This window comes from Talpa europaea, assembly GCF_964194135.1.
Source record: "Talpa europaea genome assembly, chromosome: 9".
Classification (NCBI taxonomy): Eukaryota; Metazoa; Chordata; class Mammalia; order Eulipotyphla; family Talpidae; genus Talpa; species Talpa europaea.
The window spans coordinates 26,783,839-26,806,878 of record NC_140076.1 but is presented as its reverse complement, the minus strand read 5'-3'; the positions used below and the strand labels follow the sequence as shown (position 1 = coordinate 26,806,878).

At 48.4% G+C, this 23,040-nt stretch overlaps 1 protein-coding gene across 2 annotated transcripts in view; it reads right to left on the bottom strand.

Annotated features, from left to right (window-relative positions):
• The window catches only part of KDM4A (lysine demethylase 4A), a gene marked incomplete at its 5' end in the record, with an annotated part of 40,079 nt that overhangs the window by 8,085 nt on the left and 8,954 nt on the right, over window positions 1-23,040 (bottom strand). For both annotated transcript variants that reach the window (XM_084242038.1, XM_084242039.1), the window contains 11 exons: window positions 539-594; window positions 1,239-1,315; window positions 1,783-1,987; window positions 3,702-3,883; window positions 7,240-7,360; window positions 17,318-17,691; window positions 18,451-18,650; window positions 19,296-19,540; window positions 20,178-20,315; window positions 20,697-20,800; window positions 21,892-21,941. In XM_084242038.1, coding sequence (XP_084098164.1) covers window positions 539-594; window positions 1,239-1,315; window positions 1,783-1,987; window positions 3,702-3,883; window positions 7,240-7,360; window positions 17,318-17,691; window positions 18,451-18,650; window positions 19,296-19,540; window positions 20,178-20,315; window positions 20,697-20,800; window positions 21,892-21,941 — 1,752 coding nt within the window. The remainder of the gene's footprint in view (window positions 1-538; window positions 595-1,238; window positions 1,316-1,782; window positions 1,988-3,701; window positions 3,884-7,239; window positions 7,361-17,317; window positions 17,692-18,450; window positions 18,651-19,295; window positions 19,541-20,177; window positions 20,316-20,696; window positions 20,801-21,891; window positions 21,942-23,040) is intronic.

Here is a 23,040-nt window from a genome sequence, read left to right as displayed (position 1 = left end):
TGAAAACGAGGCACCTTCCAGCTGAGAAGCCCTGCTGTGGACTAAGATGCCCAAACCTTCCGCAGATTTGATCACTGGGCAGGCTCGGCTGAGCTCTTGAGATCCCACTGTCTTATTGGAGGACACTCGCCTGCACACCAAAGAGCAGGTCTGAACCAAGGAGCGACAGCCTGTGTGAGTGCTCACTGGACTGTGGCTGTGGCCAGCTTTGCACCAGCCCCAGCTGTAAGAAGGTAACTCCTCACTTGCAGCCCAGTCCCTGCATCATCTTCATGGCATCTTCACAATCATGAGATTCCAATGTGGCACCCTCAAAGGAGGACTTGTATCTTACAGCTCGTCCTGGGATGGGAAGCTGAAGTTGGAGAGGTCTGAAACTGCTTGGTTCCCTTGAATCTCATTTTAAAAAATCAGTCTTGGAGATGCTACTCCAACTCCAAAAATCATGCTTCCCAATTCCTCATCAGTCATGAGCAAACCATGGCCCTCTTAGTGCTTCTGCAGCTGCCTGCTCAAAACAGAAAGCTCAAATACTCACCTGTCATCATTTGCTCTCTGCAGGGCTCCTCCTCGTAACGAGCACAAACAGCAGTCCTGCCAAGAAGAGAGGGGGATAAGGGGTTACCACCAGTGTGCTCTCCTTGACTTTCTCTGGGCAACTCTAGCCTAAATAAAAGACAGCAGCCTAAGGGTACGTGGGCTTAGCCTGTGCAGCCCCTGTAATGAGCACTGCCGTCAAAGGAAGGTTCTCAGGGTTAAGGTGCACGAGAGGCTACTTGACTTAATCCTCTTCACTGCTGCTGTTAATAACCACAACACAAACACTCTGCACAACCTGAAGGCATCACAGAATTCAGACTGCCTCCTTGCAAGGTATGCCAGGTTCAGGGGAGGGAGTGCAACTGAAGAGAAAGCTGAGAAATGAACCACCCTGAGCCCCATTCTGTTACTCCAACCCCAATGGTTAAGCTATTTAAGGGGGGTTGTGGCTCATCCATGGGAGGCCCTCTACTAGCTCCTGACACAATGGCACTAACACAGCATCCAGTGCAAGCCCTGCCACAGGCCAGGCAGCGAGCCCTCTCGTTGTCACGGGAGTTACTCTACAACACTCATGCTGATCTCACTGTGCACCAGGCCCTATGAAACTGCCAGGAATATAGAATCCACGAGCAACAGTCTGACCCTGAGCAAACTCCACATCTCATGGGCAGACGGTAACAGTGGGACGCACTCACCTCCTCCAGGGCATTGGCTGAACACCGAGAACACAACCAGTTTTCAGAAGCCTTTGCAGGGGGGACCCCATAGCAACCTAACAGAAACACCAAGATAAGCAAATGAAACTCACAGGCCAGAGTCAGAATGGAGACTTGTAAGGCTTTCCCATATACTCCCTCCCACACCTATAACCAAATCCTACAGGAACCCCTGAATTCCAGTGTTAGGGTCCCTAGGGCTAAGCCATACAGCAAAGCCCAAAGTCCCAAAAAGTTATAAACTGTAGACTGATACCCAGTGAGCAGCGGGTACTAATGCCCTCCTGGTATTTTGCAGCAAGAGGACAGCACAGAGCTCCATGTGGAAGCCTGCACCCTGGGGTCATGTGGAGCTCAGACTCAGTTCACAACTAGGACTCATACACAGTCTGCCCCAGGGGACTGGGGCAGCTACTGGGAGGCTGTTGGGGGTGGGGGTGGGGGGCCTATGGGAGTGAGGACATGCAGCGAGAAGGCTCACACCCCCAGGACAGGACACAGGACCAAAGTGGGAGGCACTCACTAGCGTGGACACGGACACTGCACTTCTTGCAGGAAACAAGAATGCTGGTGCCATCCTCCTCAAGGTATGGGGTAGAAAGGTTGATGTCAGTGCTGCAGCCAGTCGAAGTGAAGCACATTTCTGGAATCAATGGTTTGGTCCTCTGCTTCTGAGGGGCTAAATCTGGAGCCTTTCCACAGTTCTGACTAAGGCCTCCAAACTCCACCTAAGGCAAGAGACAGGGCACACCTCAGTGAGCACGCGCCTGTGTTTTCAGCTTCCCACCTGCTCCAGCAGCACAAAGCTGGCTTGTACTGCTCCTGGCTCCCGGGTGCACAGCCATTATCCCAGAGCTGCTAATTGAAGTTACCTCTAATGACTCAAATTCAATTTCTCACAGCAGCATCAAACAATGGCCCCTGGGGGACAACCAAGAAAAGGGAGCGAGGTAAGAGGCAACTGGGATTTCCATCTTCCCAAACCAAGTGGTAATAAAATGCACTGAGATGTTAGCTGAAAGGCTGCTGTTGTGGGCTGCGCAATGTGCTGTGCTGCAGGGTGGCCCCACCTGGGGAGAGCACCCAGAGCAGATACTCCCCAAGGGCCGGCACCAACTTCCTCTGGGCACCAAGCAGCAGGTCACCTGAGGTGCAGTGCTGTCACACGGCAGGAGCCCCACCTGGGCCCCTGAAGGAAGAACACTTGTTTACCAACTTCCCTTGGCAAATATCCTGACAACGAACTCCACCGGCTCTGCCGCTGAATGGCACCATCACCCCCCATTCCAAGACAGACCCAGAAACACAGCAACCCAAAGCCTATGCCAGTGATGAAACTCTGAGTCCCCGAACAGATCTGCTAACAGTGCAAACAAGCCATTACTGCCCACACAGGCACAAAGAGATCTCTGGTTTTGCTCTTTGTCAAGGGAAACAAGTAGTGAATTACTAATTCAGTGTGCTGGTGTGAAGTTCCATACTTTCGCAAATATGAACATGGGCCCTTCCAGGCTCAGCACCGGGGGATGGGGAGTGGGGGGTGGTGCAGGGAGGTGAGGACGGACTGGCTATCTATATGCCACCCTGTGCAGTTCCCCACTGGGAGTGAGCTGGCCTCCTAGAGTTCAACTCAAAGAGAGGCTGGATGTTGAAACCATCAAATGCCCAGGATTGGGAGGGCACAGTTGAGCTCAGGCCCTCTGTTCCTCCGCCTCCTGAGTCACTCTCAACTGCCAATACCCACAGAGGCAACAGGAAAGGATAGAAGATGCAACATAAGCAGGCGGGAGCTTCATCTGAAGTTCAGATGGTAGCAAAGAAATTCACAGTCCTCCAAATTGGCCAGGACTACAAGTCACCTGGAAGAAATAATCACTGACTAGAATGGTAACAGATAAGCAGATTCTGGACCTCCCTGGTAGCCTAGGGGTCAAGTCTCAGTGCTATCACTGCTTTGGCCTGAGTTTGATCCCTGGCCAGAGCTAACCCACATATGGCACAGCAGACCTCTCCTGTCACGCCCGCTACTCCCCTCAGCAGTGTATTTCAGTGGATCTGCCTGTTCTGCTCCCTGTTCTGTCTCTGGTGAATCCTCACCCTCCCACGCCTCTGGCGTGTACCCCAGCTATTGTATAAACAAAAAATAAATCTTTTAAAAAAAAAAAAAAAGAAGTAAAATTTAAAAAAAGAAAAATGAGCAGATTCTTCTGTCAACAGTGTGTTTACCAAGGACAGCAAGGAACCCCCGAGAGCCTAAGCTGGGCACTCAGTTCTTCTCAAAGCCTTCCTCAGTACAAAGCTGAGTTGCTGGGTTATCTGCCTGGAGAAACTTGGCCAGTACTCTTAGGGGACAGTAGAGAAACATACCTTTCTCAAGACAACTACTGACAGGCTATACACCCATAATTCAACCAGGGGGTGTATTGGGGAGGGGGTGCTTACCTGATGGTAAGTCTGAAAGATCATACACACAGCACAGTGAGGAGCCTGCTGGGCCATAGTCTCATTGAATTCCTTTTCGGCCTCAAAGTTTGGGGGTCGGTTCTGCCACAACTGGCTCAGGGGTTTGGCCCAGGCCTCTGTCTCCTCAGCCTCCTCCTCAGGGGTCAGCTGTTCAGGTGTCTCTAGAAGAAGATACAGAATATGAGTCAGCACCAGCCCTGCACATCAATGGCCCCGTCTGGAGAGCAAACGAGCTCAGCCAGGATTTTGGGGGCTAGTCAGGAGTGATGAGAGCAGAGAGATTCCTTTAACACCTGGATGATATTGTGGGGGGTCCTAACTACAACCTTGCTCTGACCATACCGACACTCCCTCTGTTCCTCCTCCTTGCCCCTGGAGTTCAGCCTGCGCTCCCCTCCTTCACAGCTCCCAGCACTCAACTCCCTGCCACCCAGAGGCAGTACAGTGAAACAGAACCATGCTGTTTGCCCCCTCCAAAGGTTACTAAGTCCTAGACTTTTAAGAGTTTTCTTTTTGGTTGTACTGAAGGGAAGCAAAAAGAAACACAACAAGGAAATGGCACAGTCCTTGGTTCATAGTTCTAAAACTTCCCTCCGGAAGGTTGGCGGGTATCTGCCCTTTCAGACAGGGGTCACCAACACTCAGAGGAAGACAGAGCCGTGTGTGTCTGTGATGAACCCTCTTCCCAGGAACAGGATGTAATGCCAGGTCTAGACCAGGGGCTGGCACACAATGGCCAAGTCCAAATCCAGCCATTCAGCTAAGAATTGCTCTTATGTATTTTAAAGGGTTGGGGGGCAAGAGAGGGGAGAAGTAGAAAGAAGAGTATGTGACAGAAACATGAGGCCTATAAAGTCTCAATATTTACTACTTGGTCCTTTACAGACCCCTGATCTAGATGGCATTTTTTTTTAAAAAAAAAAAAGATTGATTGAATTTTTTTTTTTTGATGGGACCCTCACTGGTGGCTGGGGATCGAACTGGCACTGCAGAGGCTGCGGGCAGCCTCGCAACCCAGCGCTCAACCACTGCACCACCAGGGGAGGCCCAAGACTTATTTATTTATGCATACAAGAGCTGGAGTATAGGCCAGAGGTACAGGGGGTGAGAGGATCCACCAGAGACATAGTGGGGAACAGAACAGGCAGACTGACTGAAATACACAAGAGAGGTCTGCTGCGCCATGTGGTTTCTCCCTGGCCAGGCAGGGATCGAACTCATGCTGCAGAGGCTGCGGATTGCTTCACAGTGCTGTGTTTAACCCCTTGTGCCACCAGGGAGGCCTAGATGGCATTTATAGCTTAAGTTATTCTAGACAACAGAGCATGTAATTCAAGGGGACAAAAATCCCCTGGGGGAGCGTCTTCTCAGGAGGACAAACTGCTAAATGGGAAACAACTTGGCTCACAAAACAATATGGAAGTGGGCCTCCCTGGTGGCGCAGGTGTTTGAGCGCAGCACTGTGAAGCTGTCCCAAACCTCTGCAGTGCAGGTTCAATCCCGGCCGGCCCGCGAGAATCCCACATGGCAGCAGACCTCTCCAGTCTCACCCGCTGCTCCCCTCAGCAGTGTATTTCAGTCAGTCTGCTGTTCTGTTCCCCTCTCTGTCTCTGGTGAATCCTTTCACCCTTTAGCGCATCTAGCCTGTACCCTGGTAATTGTATGCATGAATAAACAAATCTTTTTTTAAAAAAGGGCCTCCCCGGTGGCCAGCAGGTTGAGCACAACCTCTGCAACATGGGTTCGATTCCTGGCCGGCCAGGACAATTCCCACATGGTGTGGCAGACCTCTCCTGTCCCTCTGCTGCTCCCCTTAGCAGTGTATTTTGCTCATTTGCCTGTTCTGCTCTTGGCTCTGTCTCTGGTGAATCCTCTCAACCCTCCCGCTCCTCTGGCCTGTACCCCAGCTCTTGTATAAAAATAAATTAAAAAATCTGGTCCTTCCCTGGTGGCGTAGGCGGTTGAGCACAGCGCTGTGAGGCTGTCCGCAGCCTCTGCAGCACCAGTTCGATCCCGGCAGGCCGGCGAGGGTCCCACATGGCGTGGCAGACCTCTCCTGTCGCGCCCACTGCTCCCCTCAGGAGTGTATTTCGTCAGTCTGCCTGTTACCTTCCCCACTCTGTCTCTGGTGAATCCTCTCACCTTCCCGTATATCTGGCCTGTACCCCGGTTCATGTATAAATGAATAAATAAATCTTAAAAAAAAAAAATCTTTAAAAAAAAAATGGACATGATAAAGGTATACTTTCCAATCCCCTGCATGAGAGAAGGGCAGAGAACAAGCTCCAGAGAATCAAGATCGAGGAGATAAGCCCCGTAATTCTAAGGCTTTTATGGGTTAATGAGGGTGATCTTTGGTAGAAGTAAAAGCAAACATCAAAATAAATGGATGCCCACTCTAACCAGATGTGCCCTCCCCACCTGCCCAAGTAAAGGCAGTATGAGAAGTTACATCTGTGATGTCCTTTGGCAAGTGTACTCAAAGAAAGGCCTCACCACGGAGTACCTGAAGGTGACCAGCCCTGTGCCAAGCTGCCACACCAGGCATCTCCAGGGATCACTGCAACCAGCTGTGTGTGGTCAGCAGCATTCTCCCAAGTACGTGCCTCCAACAATCTGCATGCTTCCTCCCAGACAGAAGTGCTTTTCAAAAGGCTCTGAAATCTACACAGAAGCAGTTACAGGATAGCTATGGAACACATGCATAGTAGGTGGCCATTTTTTGTTTATTTCTGACAGCTCAAACTCAGTGGCAACAGTTTTCTACTCTGCCTCCCCAGCCATGTTTAATACAAAGGGACAAAGCCACTGTCACTGTGCGTGAAATCGTGAAGGGAAGTGTAGCACAGTGAGGCCAGTGTAGACCATTGCAATCAAGCCCTATAAATCTATCCATCAGGCCCAATTGGGAGCCAGGGTGCCAAAACCCAGCCGAGCTTTTTATGTCTCCTGGTCAAAACATGAGCAGCCAAAATAGGAGCCAAGAAAGAAACAGACCGCCTCCCAGTCACAACTGAAAAATTAACACACTGACATCTGTTCCATTCACAAACCTAAAAGTGGCCAGAAATCATTCCACTCACAAATACTGGGTGAACGAGGAGGAAAAATATTCACTATGTTTAGTGAAAACTGCAAAAATCAAAATTTAGTCTCCATACATGAAACTCCACTGAGCTGTATGGTGAGATGTGCACACTTCACTAAATGAAACTGAACTGAAAACACATTTGAGGTGGGGAGAGGCATACTTTGCTATCTTGAAAAAAATCGGTCTTATAGCTCCCTGAGTGAACAAAGAACCTGCAAGCAATTATCCTATATGCTAAGACATTCAAACATATAATGAAATCTGAGTATAAATTAGATACCAAGGGAAACCTTGCCCTATTTATGGAGTATCTGGGCAAACAGCTAAGCCACAGGCCTCCCCATCCCTGGGCTGGGCTACATGCTATCAGAGCAAGTCCTGATGTGCAAGCTGCTTTCTTCCATGCAGAGAGAAGACGGCACTTACCATCATCGCTGACGCAATCCTGCAACACAAGAGGATGGTGGCGGGGGAGCTTGCTGAGGGGCTGGCGACGGCCCTTGGACTTCTTATTTTCCTCCAGGGAAAACATGTATTCATCTGCAACCTGGGAAAGCCATAAGGAAAGAAATCAAGTTGGTCTGCCCCAACTTGGGGACACAGGAGAAGTCTGTCTTACAATGAATACCAAGGGATAGAATGGACAGAGAGACACAAAGAAATATAAAAACAGAGAAAACACCTGTCTTTTTTTTTTTTTAGTGAGCAAATGCAGCCTTTTTAATTAAATAAAACATATGAAACACAACATGGAAATACCCAGAAAACACCTGTCTTATATAAAGTCAAAATGGCAATACAATGCCCACTAGTTTAAACTAGATTATGTAAAAAATTTTAGGACAAAACCTGTGTCTAGTAAGTGTGGGTCCTGGTCTTCTCAGAAGCAGCCAAACTAAAGGTACCAAAAGTAAACCTGCTCCAGCTCTAAAAGAGAGCCAGGCACCTTCCCTATGCTCACTGTCCTGAGGCTGAGTCTCAAAGACTAGAGAAGCCCAGGTGACCTTTCCTTGGACCAGAGGCCAGAAGCATCCAAGTATCAAAGGCTAGGACACTTGAAGGGGTGAGGAATAACTACCCATTAAAGTAAAATAGGCCAACTTTCCCTGACATACTGTCAAGGCCTCAGCTTTAGTTGATACTATGCATTCATCAGTAAGTTTCCTTCCTGCCAGGAAAAAAAGAACACCAGCCAGACAAGAGAGCATATCTAAAACTGGCCTAGATGCAAAAGGAAAGGTTGATTTAATGCTGCATTTACATAACATCAGTGCAAATGTAATTAGGTTTAAGATGTACAGGATTGAATCAGTAATACCACATAAAGTTTCTTTCTAATCAACACAGTCAAAACTTAGTTACACTGTCATTAGGAGATATGGGGCTAGCAAAATCCATTAAGCAAGGAAATGAGGCCTGGAAGAGAGCCACTTTGCAACTCTGACAAAAGCCAGGGCCCCAGAGCTGCAGAAGTGTAGCACTGCAGTGCATCTTGAGACCTAACACCAGGAGGCCCACAGGCTCAGTCTGCAAGAGCACAGAAGCCCAGGACTTAAGGACCACACTTAGAATGTCAAGGAACAGCACATTCTGAGCAGCCCACACAGACAAGAATACAGCTCAGTCTGCAAACTTAAGTTCCAGTGTTCATTTGTCCATTCATTCAACAAGTATGTGCGGAAACTCCCAAGTGCCAGGGCCTGCCTAGGAAAGGAAGAAGGCAGAAAGGAAAGGACTTAGAGAACGTGGGCCTTGCTTCCCCGAGTGAGTGATGCTGACAGCTGTGTAGAGGAACAGGTGGAGGGGGAAGTTGAGCGTTCCTTTACTACTGATGTCCAGAGACTTAAATGATCAAACTTTTGGGCCTCCCCGGTGGCGCAGCAGTTGAGCGCTGGGTTGCGAAGCTGCCCTCGGCCTCTGCGGCACCGGTTCAATCCCCGGCTGCTCCCCGGCCACCGGAGGAGGGTCCCACATGGTGCGCAGACCTCTCCTGCCGCCCGCTGCTCCCCTCAGCAGTGTACTTCGGTCCTTCTGCCTGCTCTGCTCCCCGCTCTGGCTCTGGTGAATTCTCTCACCCTCCCGCGCTTCTGACTGTACCCAGTGCATGTACAAACAAATAAACAAATAAAAAAAAAAAAATGCCTCTATGGGGGAAAAAAAAAAGAGAAAAAAAAAAAATAAATGATCAAACTTTTAACAGAGCTGAACTACAATGACAGTCTAAATCAGTTTTTATGAAAAGTACATCAGAAGAAGGCCCTCTCAAAACCTCCCATTACAGTGAACAGACAGAACCCCAGGCCTCAGCTCCATTCCAACCAGAACAGCCTACTTCAGCTTTATACTTCTTTAACAAGTAAGAATGCGCCTATAGAAAGGGTCTTTTGGGGCCTCCCTGGTGGCGCAAGGGGTTAAGGTGCAACCTATAAAGCTATCTGCAGTCACTGCAACACGAGTTCAATCCCCAAGCCAGGGAGCTGCCCACATGGCACAGCAGACCTCTCTTGGCTTGCCCACTGCTCCCCTCAACAGTGTATTTCAGTCAATCCGCCTGTTCTGTTCCCCACTCTGTCTCTGGTGAATCCTCTCACCCACTGCATCTCTGGCCTGTACCTCAGCTCTTGTATGAATAAATAAATACATCTTAAAAAAAGAAAAAAGGGGCCTCCCCGGTGGTGCAGCGGTTGAGCGCTGGGTTGGGAAGCTGCCCGCAGCCTCTGCGGCGCCGGTTCATTCCCCGGCTGCTCCCCGGCCATCGGAGGAGGGTCCCACATGGTGTGCAGACCTCTCCTGCCGCCCGCTGCTCCCCTCAGCAGTGTACTTCGGTCCTTCTGCCTGCTCTGCTCCCCGCTCTGGCTCTGGTGAATTCTCTCACTCTCCTGTGATTCTGACTGTACCCAGTGCTTGTATAAATAAATCAATCTTAAAAAAAAAAAAAGCATGTACATTAAAAAAAAAAAAAAGAAAAAGAAAAAAGCACAATTATCCTGGGTTATCCAGTCAGTCACAACGTAACCCAACAGTACTTAGTGGAAGCAGGAAGCAGCAGAGTGAGTATCAAAAGACTTGGCTGGATGGTCCGACTTTCAAGACCAAAGAAGAGGAGACTCAGGAACGTGGTGGCCGGAGAAACTGGGAAGGGTAAGGGAAGAGTCCCCTGGAGCCCATGAGAAGGTCACCTTGCAGACCCAAGGCCCTGCAGACACTCTGACTCTGGCACTGAGAGACCCATGTCAGGCTTTCAAATTGAAGAACTAAAAGATAATAAATGTGTGTCATTTTAAGAGTTCCAGTCAGTGATGACTTGCTAAAGCAGCGACAAAGTTAATACAGGAGGTAGGGACAGGTCCCAGGTACCTGAGAAGCAGATGTCAAGACCCAGAACGCAGCTGTGGGAATCTGGTGTGCAGAGGCTCCCCTCCATGAGCTAGCGTCTCCAACCTCGAAGAGCTCAGGACCCAGACAAGGGAGACTTGGTGTCCAAATCTCAAGTCTATAGTATTCCCACTACCACCAGGCTGCCTCTGACCAAAACCTTCAGTGCTATTCAAGTATTTGACTATCTTTCCACATTGTTTCACCATCTAGCTAAAGAGCTCTCCTGCTCCAGGGGAGCCACACCCTTCCCCATAGAGCTGCTTCTCCCTGTGCTGTGCTCCAACCTTTCCATTTCTTCAAAGGGCTGGATTCAAACTCCAATTCAAACTACTCTCCTCAGCAGTATATTTCAGTAGACCCAGTTCTGCTCCCCACTGTCTCTGGTAAATACTCTCATCCCCCACACCTCTGGCCTGTACCCCAGCTCTTCTACAAAATATTAAAAAAAAAAAAAAAAAGTGACCTGCATGGGGATGGCTCCTAGAAGTTGATGTTCCTCACCAGCCTATGACAACTGAGAACCAATAAAAAGTGTCATAAAAAAGGTACAAACAAAGACTATACAAGGAAGCAAACAGGAAGCAATGAAAGGCTCTGGCAGCAGTAATTTCTAGAAAGGGCTGGGCTCCAGGTAGCAGATGCAGGTACCAAATTCCAGGACAGACCCACAAAGATAAAGCCTTGTCTCCTCCCACCTTAACACCATCTGCAGCCTGCCATGGCTGGACGACACACAAACACTGGTCAGTGTAAGATGATGTGGGCCAAGTGGTAGGCTTTATGTGGAGAATGTTCTGCAGTCATCTACTCCTCTGTCTGCACCTGTGCTGGAGACACTCTCCCCTCCAGGATCTGGTCACTCCCCCACCTGTGTCAGAGTCAGGGTCCCCGCACTCAGTGCCCTTCAATATGGGCATGTTCGGCCTATCTCTCTCCGTCCTCCATCCTTCTCCTCTGGCTCTGGATACACTGCTCTCTCCTAGCTCCCCAAAACCTCTGGCTGCCCGTCTCAACCTCCTCCTCCCTAGGCCCTCTACCTCCATCCACACCATGAAATTATTCTTCATGCTCCACAAGTGTGGCTGTCCCATGCCCACCAGGACCTTCTGGTGACTCCCAAACCGGAGATTCCTCCAGATCTCACAGGTAAGTGTACACACATCTCCACAGCCTACCTCACAAGCAGATCCCATGACCACAACCCGACTGAACTCATCTCCCGAATCACTCATATACCCTTCACTATTCTTGTCCCTGTCCTCCACCAAGTGCCCCCATCTGTCTGGTAACTCAAGCCAGAATCCTGAGCCAACCCCCCTCTGCCCTCTCTCACCCCATAGCCAGTACCACAGTCTTATGCTTCAACCTTCGACAGAGCATACACACAGCTCACTCTTTCAGACTAAAGGAACAAGCTTCCTGGGCCTCCCTGGTGGCACAAGGGGTTAAGGAAACCTATGAAGCTATTCGCAGCCTCTGCAGCACAAGTTCAATCCCAGCAGACCTCTCCTGACTCTCCCACTGCTCCCCTCAGCAGTGTATTTCAGTCAATCTGCCTGTTCTATTCCCTACTCCGCCTGTGGTGAATCCTCTCAACCCCCACACCTCTGGCCTATACCCCAGTTCTTGTATGCACAAATAAATAAATCTTTAAAAAAATAAAGGAACAAGACCTCCCCAGTGGTGCAGCGGTTGAGCGCTGGGTTGCAAAGCTGCCCGCAGCCTCTGTAACGCCAGTTCGATCCCTGGCTGCTCCCTGGCCACCGGAGGAGGGTCCCACATGGTGTGAGACCTCTCCTGCCGCCCGCTGCTGCCTCTCAGCAGTGTACTTCGGTCCTTCTGCCTGCTCTGCTCCCCGCTCTGGCTCTGGTGAATTCTCTCACCCTCCCGCGCTTCTGACTGTACCCAGTGCTTGTATAAATAAATAAATCAATCTTTTAAAAAAATAAAATAAAATAAAGGAACAGGATCCTAATTGATTTGTTACAAACTTTCTTTTCTTTCTGTCCTTAAGTGAAGGTATTTGATTACAAAAATAACAAATTATAGGGGGACTCCCTGTTAGCACAAGGGATTAAGCACAGCACTTTGAAGCTGACACCAGTCACTGCAGCACAAGTTCAATGCCCGGACCTCTCCTGACTCACCCACTGCTCCCCTTAGCAGTGTATTTCAGTCAATCTGCCTGTTCTGCTCTCCACTCTGTCTCTGGTGAATCCTCTCACCTCCTGCACCTCTGGTCTGTACCCCAGTACTTGTATGCATCAATAAATAGATCTTTAAAAAAAATAATAAATTATAAAAAATATTAAAACCACTTAAAAATAAGTGTAGGAAATGAAAATCTTAATTCCACCTTCAAGGTAAATATCTGCTGTTTCTATTTTTTTTTTAAGATTTTTTAAAAATAGGGCCTCCCTGGTGGTGCAAGGGGTTAAGATACAGCCTTGTATGCATAAATAAAAATAAATCTTAAAAAAAAAATTTCTTGCGTAAATTTATGGTGAGGATAAAACAGAGGGCCTCCCAGGGGCGCAGTGGTTGAGCGCTGGGTTGCAAAGCTGCCCGCAGCCTCTGCAGCGCCGGTTCGATCCCTGGCTGCTCCCCGGCCACCGGAGGAGGGTCCCACATGGCGCGAAGACCTCTCCTGCCGCCCCGCTGCTCCCCTCAGCAGTGTACTTCGGTCTTTCTGCCTGCTCTGCTCCCAGCTCTGGCTCTGGTGAATTCTCTCACCCTCCCGCGCTTCTGACTGTACCCAGTGCATGTATAAACAAAAAAAAACAAACAGACGAATAAATAAATAGAACATGCCTCTATTAAAAAAAAAAAAAGATACATTTAATAAACAACTATAAAGTGTGAAACTAGATTAAGTCCTGATTCAAACAAACCTACATAAAATAAATCTTGTTTAGACAACTGTAAATTTGATTATGAGCTGGGTATTAGAAGACACTACAGCATTTCCGAAATTTTGTTAGATAAATAATGCTTAGCAATTATCTAAGAAAAGACCCATTTTTGAGATACACACTGAAGCACATCAGAAACAGCTTGATGCCTGGGATTTGCCTTAAAATATTTCAGCAAATAAAAAAGGACAGAGGAAGCAAGTGTGACAAGATGTCTCCAACTTAGATCTAGGTGATGAGCAGTTGCAGGCTCACTGAATCATCCCATCTGCATCTCTGTTTGCATTTTTAAAAACGGATTATGGAAATCGTCTATCTCCAAATACACATGGGCAAGCTTCCAAGGCTCCCTGCACCTTTAAAATCAGACTGCTCCGAGCAGGCAGGCCTCCTTGATCCAACTCCATAAACGCTCTTCTAACACCTCCCCAGATCCATATGCTGAGACATTCAAGTCCATGCAGACCCCCCAGGAGTTTCTACCTTGGCACAAGCACCAGCACCCCTGAGAACACATTCCAAGATTCCCACTCTAATTTCATTCTGTCTACCTGGCACACTCCTGTTAACCTCAGGCCAGATGAAGAAAATGCTTCCTTCTCTGCGATCTTCCCTAATGCCTCACCCCAGCCCCAGGCTGAGCTGCTAACTCTATACCACTTGTGCTACAACACTTACCACTAAGCACTAAAATTATTTGCTCACATCTGTCTACCCGTCTTGGCTAAAAGCTCTTTGAAGACATAGACCCAGCCCAGAGCAGCAATGCCATAAACAAAGCAAGGAGGAAAAACAGTCAAGATATATTTAGTCAATCTGAAGTGTTCCAAGATGCCAGTGTGTGGTCCAGTCCGTATCAAAAACAGTATGGAGGTTTCCCAAAATTTTAAATAAACAGATCTACCTTATGACCCAGCAATTCCACTCCTAGGTAGTCATCCAAAAGAGGCAAAACAGGCCCTCCCTGATGGCACAGGGGGTTAAGTCTCAGCACTATGAAGCTATCAGCAGCCACTGCACCATGAGTTGTATCCCTGGCCAGGGAGTTGAACCACATGGCCCAGCAGACCTCTCTCCTGTCTCTCCGCTGCTCCCCTCAGCAGTGTATTTCAGTCAATCCACCTGTTCTGCTCCCTACTGTCTTTGGAGAATCCTCTTAGCCCCCTCACCTCTGGTTTACACCCCAGCTCTTATAGAAGCAATCCATAGCCTCTGCAGCACAAGCTCGATCCCTGGCCAGCCAGAGAGAAACCCACATGGCAAAGCAGACCTCTCCTGTATCGCCCACTCCTCCCCTCAGCAGTGTATTTCAGTCCGTCTGCCTGTTCTGTTCCCCACTTTGTCTCTGGTGAATCCTCTCACCCCACCCTGCATCTCTGGCCTGTACCCCAGCTCTTGTATGCATAAATAAATAAATAAATCTTAAGTAAAAAAAAAAAGAACTACTTAACAAAAAAGGGTGCAAAACACTAATTTGAAGGGATATATGGTCATTGCAGACTACTTACAATAGCCAAGCTATGGAAATGACCTAAGTGCCCAACAACAGATGAGTAGATTATTAAGATATGGTATGTATATACAATGTAGAATTACTGAGCTATTTAAAAAAAACCCAACATGAAATCCTGCCATTTGCAACAACATGGATGGAACTAGAGGGGCTTATGCTGCACAAAACAAGTCAAAAGGAGAAAAACAAACACCAGATGTTCCCCTATATGTGTAATAGAGAGAAACAAAACAAAGGAACAGAAAAACTAAACCCAAACCAACCCTAAAAATCTGACTCTAGAACTGAAGCTACCAGAGGGGAGGGTGGAAGGTGGGAAGAAGGAAGCATGGGGGCAGGGGGTTCAATGGACTGTGATGGAGGATTATGGGTGCTTTGATGGTAGACGTGCTGGTGCAACACATACCTCAAGAGCTTGAACGCATACCACCAAATTATATAGATGTTGTAGAACACTGTTACATCAATAAAAATACAATTTTAAAAAGTTAAATAAATAAGCCAATAGACATCAGCATTGCAGGTGGTGGGGAGGGATGGCTGGTGATGACGTGCAGAAGGTACTCCCACATTACAGGTGACAGCCCTATGGGGGTGAGGGATAGGAAGAGCCAGAAAGATACTCAATGGTTTCCAGCAGAAAACAATGTTAAAGAATTGCCTCATTCTCTGCATATTTCCACCTGACATGATTCCTGGACCTTCCCCCAATGCCTCATCTCCTGGATGTTAGTGAGGTGCACTCAGCCAGTTTCTGCCTTTCACAGAGGGAACATTGTGCTCTGCGTCCACACCACATGGAAGGCTAATTGGGGAAAACTCTGCCCCTCACAGGGGCCCACATGGTCTCAGCCTATTCCCAGGAACACAGAGGGCACTTTAAAAGTCATTTTCCAGGTCTCCCTGATGGCGCAAGGGGTTAAGCACCACACTATGAAGCAATCTACAGCCTCCCCAGCAGGCTAGGGAGCAACCCACATGGCACAGCAGTCCACTCCTGTCTTGCCCGCTGCTCCCCTCAGCAGTGTATTTCAGTCAATCTGCCTGTTCTGTTCTCCACTCTGTCTCTGGTGAGTCCTCTCACTAATCCCCTCCCCACATCTCTAGCCTGTACCCCAGCTCTTATATATACATAAATAAAAAAATCTTTTAAAAAAAAAAAGTCATTTTCCTCCAGTCACTTTTAACTGGTAACAAAGCAACATTTTGAGCTCCACAGGCCTAACTCCTGTATCTTTTCTTAATATGCTCTCATTTGGGAGAAAGAAAGATGGGTATCTTCAAAAAACTTGACTCTGCAAGATTAACTCAGTGGTAGTATACAGTCTACCCAATTGCACATAATATATTCAGTATTTAGTAACTCCTTGTAATTGCTGGCTGCCTCTGTACCTGCAAGTAAGGGTGGTGCAGGTCAGTGTGAGCCGGCAGGGTAAAGGAGAGGCATGAGGCTTTGTGAAAACAGAAGGGCTCAGATGCAGCAACTAGGAGTAGAAGGGAACACGGTTTCCAAGCTGCAAAGCCCTCAAATGGGAGCTGTCATGGGAGGCAAGACAGCAGCAACCAGAGGGAGCAAGGAGGAAAAACAGTGGAATCAACACACTGGCCTGCTCCTGCAGTGAACAGGACAGTCACCCGTAAAAGGAATCTATTGAAACAGTCCTGACATTCAGAGAAAACAGACATAAAAAGACAAGAAAACAACCCAAACAGAAAAAGGCACTACTGCAAAAGTGGACGGACCTGAACATAGACTAGGTGTTAGCACTGTGGTCAAAGAGAAAATAAAGCAAGTGCCATGTGTTACTAATATAGATATGACAACACACACAGAGGCTCATGATATTCTATCCATATATACTGTAGAAATCTTTCATGATACTTTCAGCCCATAAATTTTAAAGATGAAGGCAGGAGAATGGTAAATCAAGAAGACCTTCAGCCAGCCTTCTACTTTTCCCCCCAACCCAACTCCCCACCCTCTCCCTCAAGACTACAACTTGACCCACAAAAGCCCGTAAGCTGGGAAGTCAGAGCAGATCATGTTGGTGAGCAGGAGTCTAGCTGCATCCCAATCAGCTCTGCTGCATCCCACTCAGGCCCACCGAGCCTTTTTACACAAAGCAAAGCAAACACAGCTTTTGGTGACAGTGTGTGCTCCAGGAGGAAGTGCGAACAAACAGGTTCACATTTACAGCTTTGGGAATTCACCCTGCTCTCCAAAAGGGTGCGCTCTCTGGGAGAGAATGCCTGGGGAAAGGGGGAGGGGTGGATGCTTATGGGTCTCTACGAGACAGACCAGACAGCCAAGACTTAGAAGAAAGCCCCAGAACTTAAGTTAAGAGAGACCGGCTCACCCCCGGCCCTCACACAAGGGCTGCCACCACCACGTTAACCCTGTGGCTTTGGGGCAAGGAGGCTCAGAGGATACACCCAACTCTGTCACTGCGGCAGGAATACAGTTCTTGGGATAAAAAGTCACCCAGAGAGAAAGGAACTCCCAGCAAAAAACAAGCTGGAAGAGAGCCAAGGCCACCTAGTTTTCTGCTTGACACAGTGACTACAGACTGAAGGTCTCAGCCTCTGAACTCTGAAGGTCTCTCCTGCCAACACACCCACAGGGTATCCCCACAAATCCACTCTCCCTCCACAGATGCCCTTCCAAGGCACTCCCGCCCCAGCCACTGCCCAGGGCCCATACCTCAGCCAGTACCCGTTCACTAATGCTCCTAGGGGCACTGCCCTTCTTCCTCATGCACGGCTCTCCAACGGTGACCTTGCCGTCCCCTTTGGCATAGCTGTGCACAGTGAGAACTCCCGTCTGCCCTTGGGCTCGGCATGACAGAGGATCACTGGTTTCTGAATCAGAAGAAACAGAATCCCGTGAAGAACCAGAGCCCAAGCTAGAAGACGATTTCTTTTTGGAGCCTGGAAAGACAAGGCGTCCCCCTACAGAAGCAGGATTCACAGAAAGATCCAAAGCAGCTGCTTCTTGTTCCTCCTCCTCTTCATCCTCCTCTTCCAGCTTGACGTTTTTAAGCTCTTCAAATTTGACTTCAGTGGAGTCAGAATAATCTGAAACACACGTGCACATCAGACAGAGCCAGCTTGCTCCTGCACAGCTGATCATGGGGAAGGGAAGGTGGTGACTCACTAACACAGGCAGTGAGTGGGGCCCGGCTGTGAATGCTGGCTCTACCAGATCCACAGTGTTGTCAGAAGACACACCAAGGCCAGATCTGGGACCAACGCAAGGCCCTCCCCAACAAATGTACCCTCGACCACCATCCTAATGACTGCTCTGCAAGGTCTGCTACACACTCCCTCCTGGAAACACAGCAGCTCCTCAGAGCCCTGAGAGAGCAAACTCGTAAGCCAACGCAGTCCCTATGCCCTCTCACTCCTGTTTCACTAGCCTCCACAGCGTCTCCCATCCTTCCCACCCCAATATCTGCATTACAGGAAATTACTACCAGGGCCCCCACAAAGCTCATGCTGTGGCCCATTGCCACGCCTCTGCCCCTGCTCCTCTCAGGGATGCCCTTTCTATGTCCTTCCACTGTCTGTCTAGTTAGTTCACCTCTCTCATCACCGGAACCTTCACTGATAGTTTCCCTGACCCCTCACCAGGCAGAGGGAAGGGGCTTTTCCTCCACACTCCTTACCCGCCGTGTGTGTCCCCAATCAAAGCTCTGCCCCAAAAGCAACTACACTACTGGCTTAGGTTTGTCTCTTCCCTTTTCCAGTTATCTGGGACCCTGTACTTAATGTGGCATCTAAGGAAACAGACAGCATTAGTCAGAATTGTAGGAACAAACAGCACGATCCACTAACCTGGGAAGGTGAGACCATCCTCGACCTGCCGCACAGAGCTATGGGTGGGCCTCACGGGCGCGAGGGCAGCCTGGCACTCGGTCATGTCGTACTGTCCAGAACTCAGCTCCTCCTTGGGGAAGAGCTCGCTCTGACTCACCTCCTGCGGTATTTCAAGACAAACTCGGTGCCTCTTTGTCCCTATACGGTGCTTGGCTAGGCTGCAAGGAGGAGGGCAAACTTTTTAAGAGCCCGTGTATACACCCCACTTACACAAACACATTCACATCCACAACAACCCAAAAGGAATGGCCAGAGCCTATCAGGCTGCCTCACACTTCAGTGCTGCCTCTTATCTGTGGGACCTAAGACTGTGGACTTGTCTTGGACCCCATCCCATCAAATAGAAATTATGGACATCATCCCACTTCACAGACTGGATGTGAAGCTTAATTAGAGTATGCAGGGGTACCACAGAGTACCACCCCATTGTTTCTCCTTTCTTCCCAACGTGGCCCAGGACAAACTACTCTCCTCAGGAGAGACCCTCAGGTTTAGGCACCGATGACACTGGCTGGCTTCAATGACACCACCCCTGTCCCGGCGGGCCTCACCATCCTTGCATTTATGCGGCCCTCACTCCAGTTAACTAGAGGCCTGCCATTAGCGCTGTCATTTCTGGACAACAGCCATGAGGAAGGGCCTGCACACCCTCACTCAGAGGACTCTGGAGCCTTCACGGAGAAGGAAATTCTCAGCTGGGGCTCAAGCACCTCACTCACTCAGAAACAGCCTGTCGGGAGGTTGTGGGAGCTGCCCAGACTTCCCTCCCTCACAGAGTTGGATCCAGCAGGCTGCCGGGTTACCTCCTCTTCAGGTCGCCCTCCTCGCCCTCCTCAGCCCCTTCCATGTGCTCCTCTGCACACTCCTCATTTGTGGCTCTCAGGAGTCTTTCACTTTCCTTAAGAAATTCTGCTGCTTCTGGTGTGGGGAGAGTATGGTCAATAACTGTGATGTCCTTCCCAGCTTTCCAGAGTTTGTATCTTTCTGGCTGGAACTTCCTCACAAACACATCCATGGAGATCTTCACCATGTCCTTCCTACAGGAGCACTATCAAAGAAACCAGAGGCGCTCTGGGTGTGCACGTGCTAATGGGTGGCATCCCTCTTACCCCCACAGTCCCTCCTCCTCCTTCTAGGTGGAATGACACAAGGTGGCATAATGCCAGACTGCCTAGGTTCACAGGCTGAGCACACACTGCAGAGCCCTCAAATACAAAGGAAAGGAGGGGAAAGGAGCCAAGAATACATGGCATTGGGGCGAGTGCAGCAAGCACTGTCTCGGGTACCTGGAGAATCCGGAGAGAAGAAGCTCTGCATTAGATCCCGCAATGGCCAATGGCTCCTTTCCTCTGACATCAAGCCAAGCTGGACCATACAGTGAGGCCACTCTGGATCAAAGGTCCAGCCCTATTGCTATCTGCTAAGAATTACTCAACAGAAAAATCCCAGAGCAGCCGAACAGATATTTCAATATGTGTGAGTGTGGTTTCAATGCCCAAAGGAACTGACTTTTCCCATACTAAACAAGTTTTTAAAAGTTCCTTATGCACTTTCCCAGACACTTTGGTTCTGAACTCGAGCAGTGCAAAGAACTCTTCTAACCACCAGCTGTTGCATCTAAAGAGAATTTGCCTGATCAGACATTTCTAGTCACAGTGCTACAAAAAGAAATCAAGCAGACTTACCAGCACAGCTTGTTTGCCATACTCAATCCACCGCCGAGTAGCAAAATTGGTCGACTCCGCACAGTTGAAGCCATGGTTAAAGCCGGCATGGTAACCATAAGGGAACGTAATCATGAATTCTCCAGCCTCTTGGGTCACCTGAACAAGAGCAGACCTGGAGCGGCTGCACCATGTGGCAGGACGCTACAGAACCGGGCTGAGAGCCAATGCCGCACAAGTGACTAGAGTAACCAGGGCAAGTCACAAAACCACAGGTGTGTCTTAGTGTTTTCTACAAAACACAAAGCCTGAATACATCAGACACCAAGACTGTAAGTCACCATTCCTGCAATTTAACACTGTTGGTGGGATTTGACTCTCTTCTGGCATCAGGAAGACAGAGCAGCCCCTTTAATCCCCTTGGAGCAAAGTGTCACAAATGGCATAGCTTAGCTTAGGTCCACACTGTACAGGGTGACAAACTAGGACACTCTTCTGTGACCACAGAGGATGGTTTCCACATAAACAACATCAGCTTACCTTGTCAAAGGGAATTCCATATTTCTTCAGCATTAAAGGAGAAATTAAGGTCATTTTATGGCGGAGAAAAGCCTCACAGCTTTGAGCACTTCCTGGGAAAAAACCTGTTTAATTGAAAATGGGCAGGGATTAGCACACTGTGCGTCCTGAAGGGGCTTCACACCCGTGCATGTCATCAGGGCAATAGAGGGATGATTCCCCAACCTGACCTCCATAGATCCCACCAGCTTGAAGCCAATTATAAGACCCTACAATGAGCGTCTGGGCTCGCTCCCAGTTGGGTGTCCCAAGGGTAATCAGATACTGTTTGAGGAACTAAGATCACCCAAGCTGTCTCTGTTCTTATAAAGAATTCTGGAACTAGGGGCCTTCTTGGTGGCTCAATGAATTAAGACACAACCTATGAAGCTATCCCTAGTCTCTGCAGCATGAGTTCAATCCCCCGGCCCATCAGGGAGCTACCCACATGGCGCAGCAGCCCTTTCCTGTCTCTTCAGCAGTGTATTTCAGTTGATCTGCCTGTTCTGTTCCCCCACGGTCTCTGGTGAATCCTCTCACCCCCCACACCTCTGGTCTATACCCCAGCTTTTGCATGCATAAATAATCTTTAAAAAAAAAATTCAAAGCATTAGGGGGACTCCCTGGTGGCATAGGGGTTAAGTTTCAGCACTATCACAGCTCAGGCCTTAGTTCGATCCCCAGCCAAGGAGCTAACCCACATATGGTGCAGCAGACCTCTCCTGTCTCACCCACTGCACCCTTCAGCAGTGTATTTCAGTAGATCTGCCTGTTCTGCTCCCCACTCTGTCTCTGGTGTATCCTCTCACCCCCCAACCTCTGGCCTGTATCATAGTTCTACACAAAAATTAAAAAAAAAAAAATCCGAAGTAGTAAAAAATTCAATTTTGGCTTTAACACTTGGGTTTTTAGAACCAGACCCAATATGACTGATATACTAGCCCTGGTGAAATAATATCTATGCTTGATAAAACAGAGGCAAAGACAATCTGAGAAGGAATTACTAAATCTCTAATGTGGGGAAGAGGCTCTGACTTTAGTGGCTCTGTAAGGGTAACTAACCTGGCAATCTGGCTCACCACCCCCCTTTGCAGGCCTGAGAAAGCACACGTGAGAATGGGTATTTCAAAGCAGCGCATCACAGGTGGGCCTGGTTGAGCACCAGGAGACACAGTACCTTTGGCAAGGCGCTCCAACCGCTTCCCGTGCTCGGGGGGGACAGAGTACCTGCAATCACATAAGAGTATTGGAAGCTGAGAAGAGGGCAGCAACAGGAGCTGAGACACAGCTCCAAGTATGAGATTTTTCAACTTCCCAACCACAAAATGTAGAAAGAAATCTGGAGAAACGAAATAGTGAACTGTTTGGACAGAAGAGTGGGGAGCCCACAGAGAAATGGGATGAATTTCTTTTACCTCATTCATTTAAACTAGGCCTTTTCTAATATTTACCAAGAGCCAGGATTTATGATAGGTACTCAATGTTGTACGCTGTTACACTGTTGCTCATGCAATAAAATAATAATTAAAAAAAGAGATGGCACTAACATGCTCCTGGTGGAGCCTGAAAGGACTAACTGGGATAGGATGAAGAAGAATGGAAAATACGGTGAGAGAGCATGAAATACTTAGTGACCTGCCCCTAGCTTCTGAGCCCATTTTCCCTTCATCTCTGCAACAGCTATAATAATTACCCAGTAATTAATTACTCCTCTACCCAATAGGGTACCTTAATGCCACAGAAACTGCTTTTCATTTAAAAAAAAAAGGGGGGGGGAGTAAGGCTATTTTAAACTGCTAAAACTTTATAATCCCAAAGTGACAGTTTCGATTTTAGCCCTTATAATTGATTCTAAATATTTTTCCACAGTAACAAAAACTTCCCATCCCAAATAGTCATTATGAAACAAAACAGAGGAGGAGTTGAGGAAAATGTTTGTCACCTAAAGGACTTTGGGATCCATCAGGCAACCTTGCACAGAAGTCTCTGGAGGTCCCACTTCAGATGACCTAAAGAGTGTATGTAATAACTAGAGAACCTTCTCTTGACATGAGAATGGAAATCCCATTTCAGAGAACTTTTAAACATGGTGAAGACAAAATAGCTATATTTACAGATTCTAGAAGTCTAGCCATCTAAGGAAGGAAATAGGACAGTAGTTAGGGGGTCATTACAGGCTTAAAATGTTTTTTTACCCACCCCCCCAAGATTAGAAACCAGAAAACATTTGAAAGAAGAAAGGAAAATCCCTGGGGAAAAGACATGGTTGAAGATGCTGGAAAAGGAAATGAAGATGGATCCAGTATCCACCTCTTGTCGTGATCCA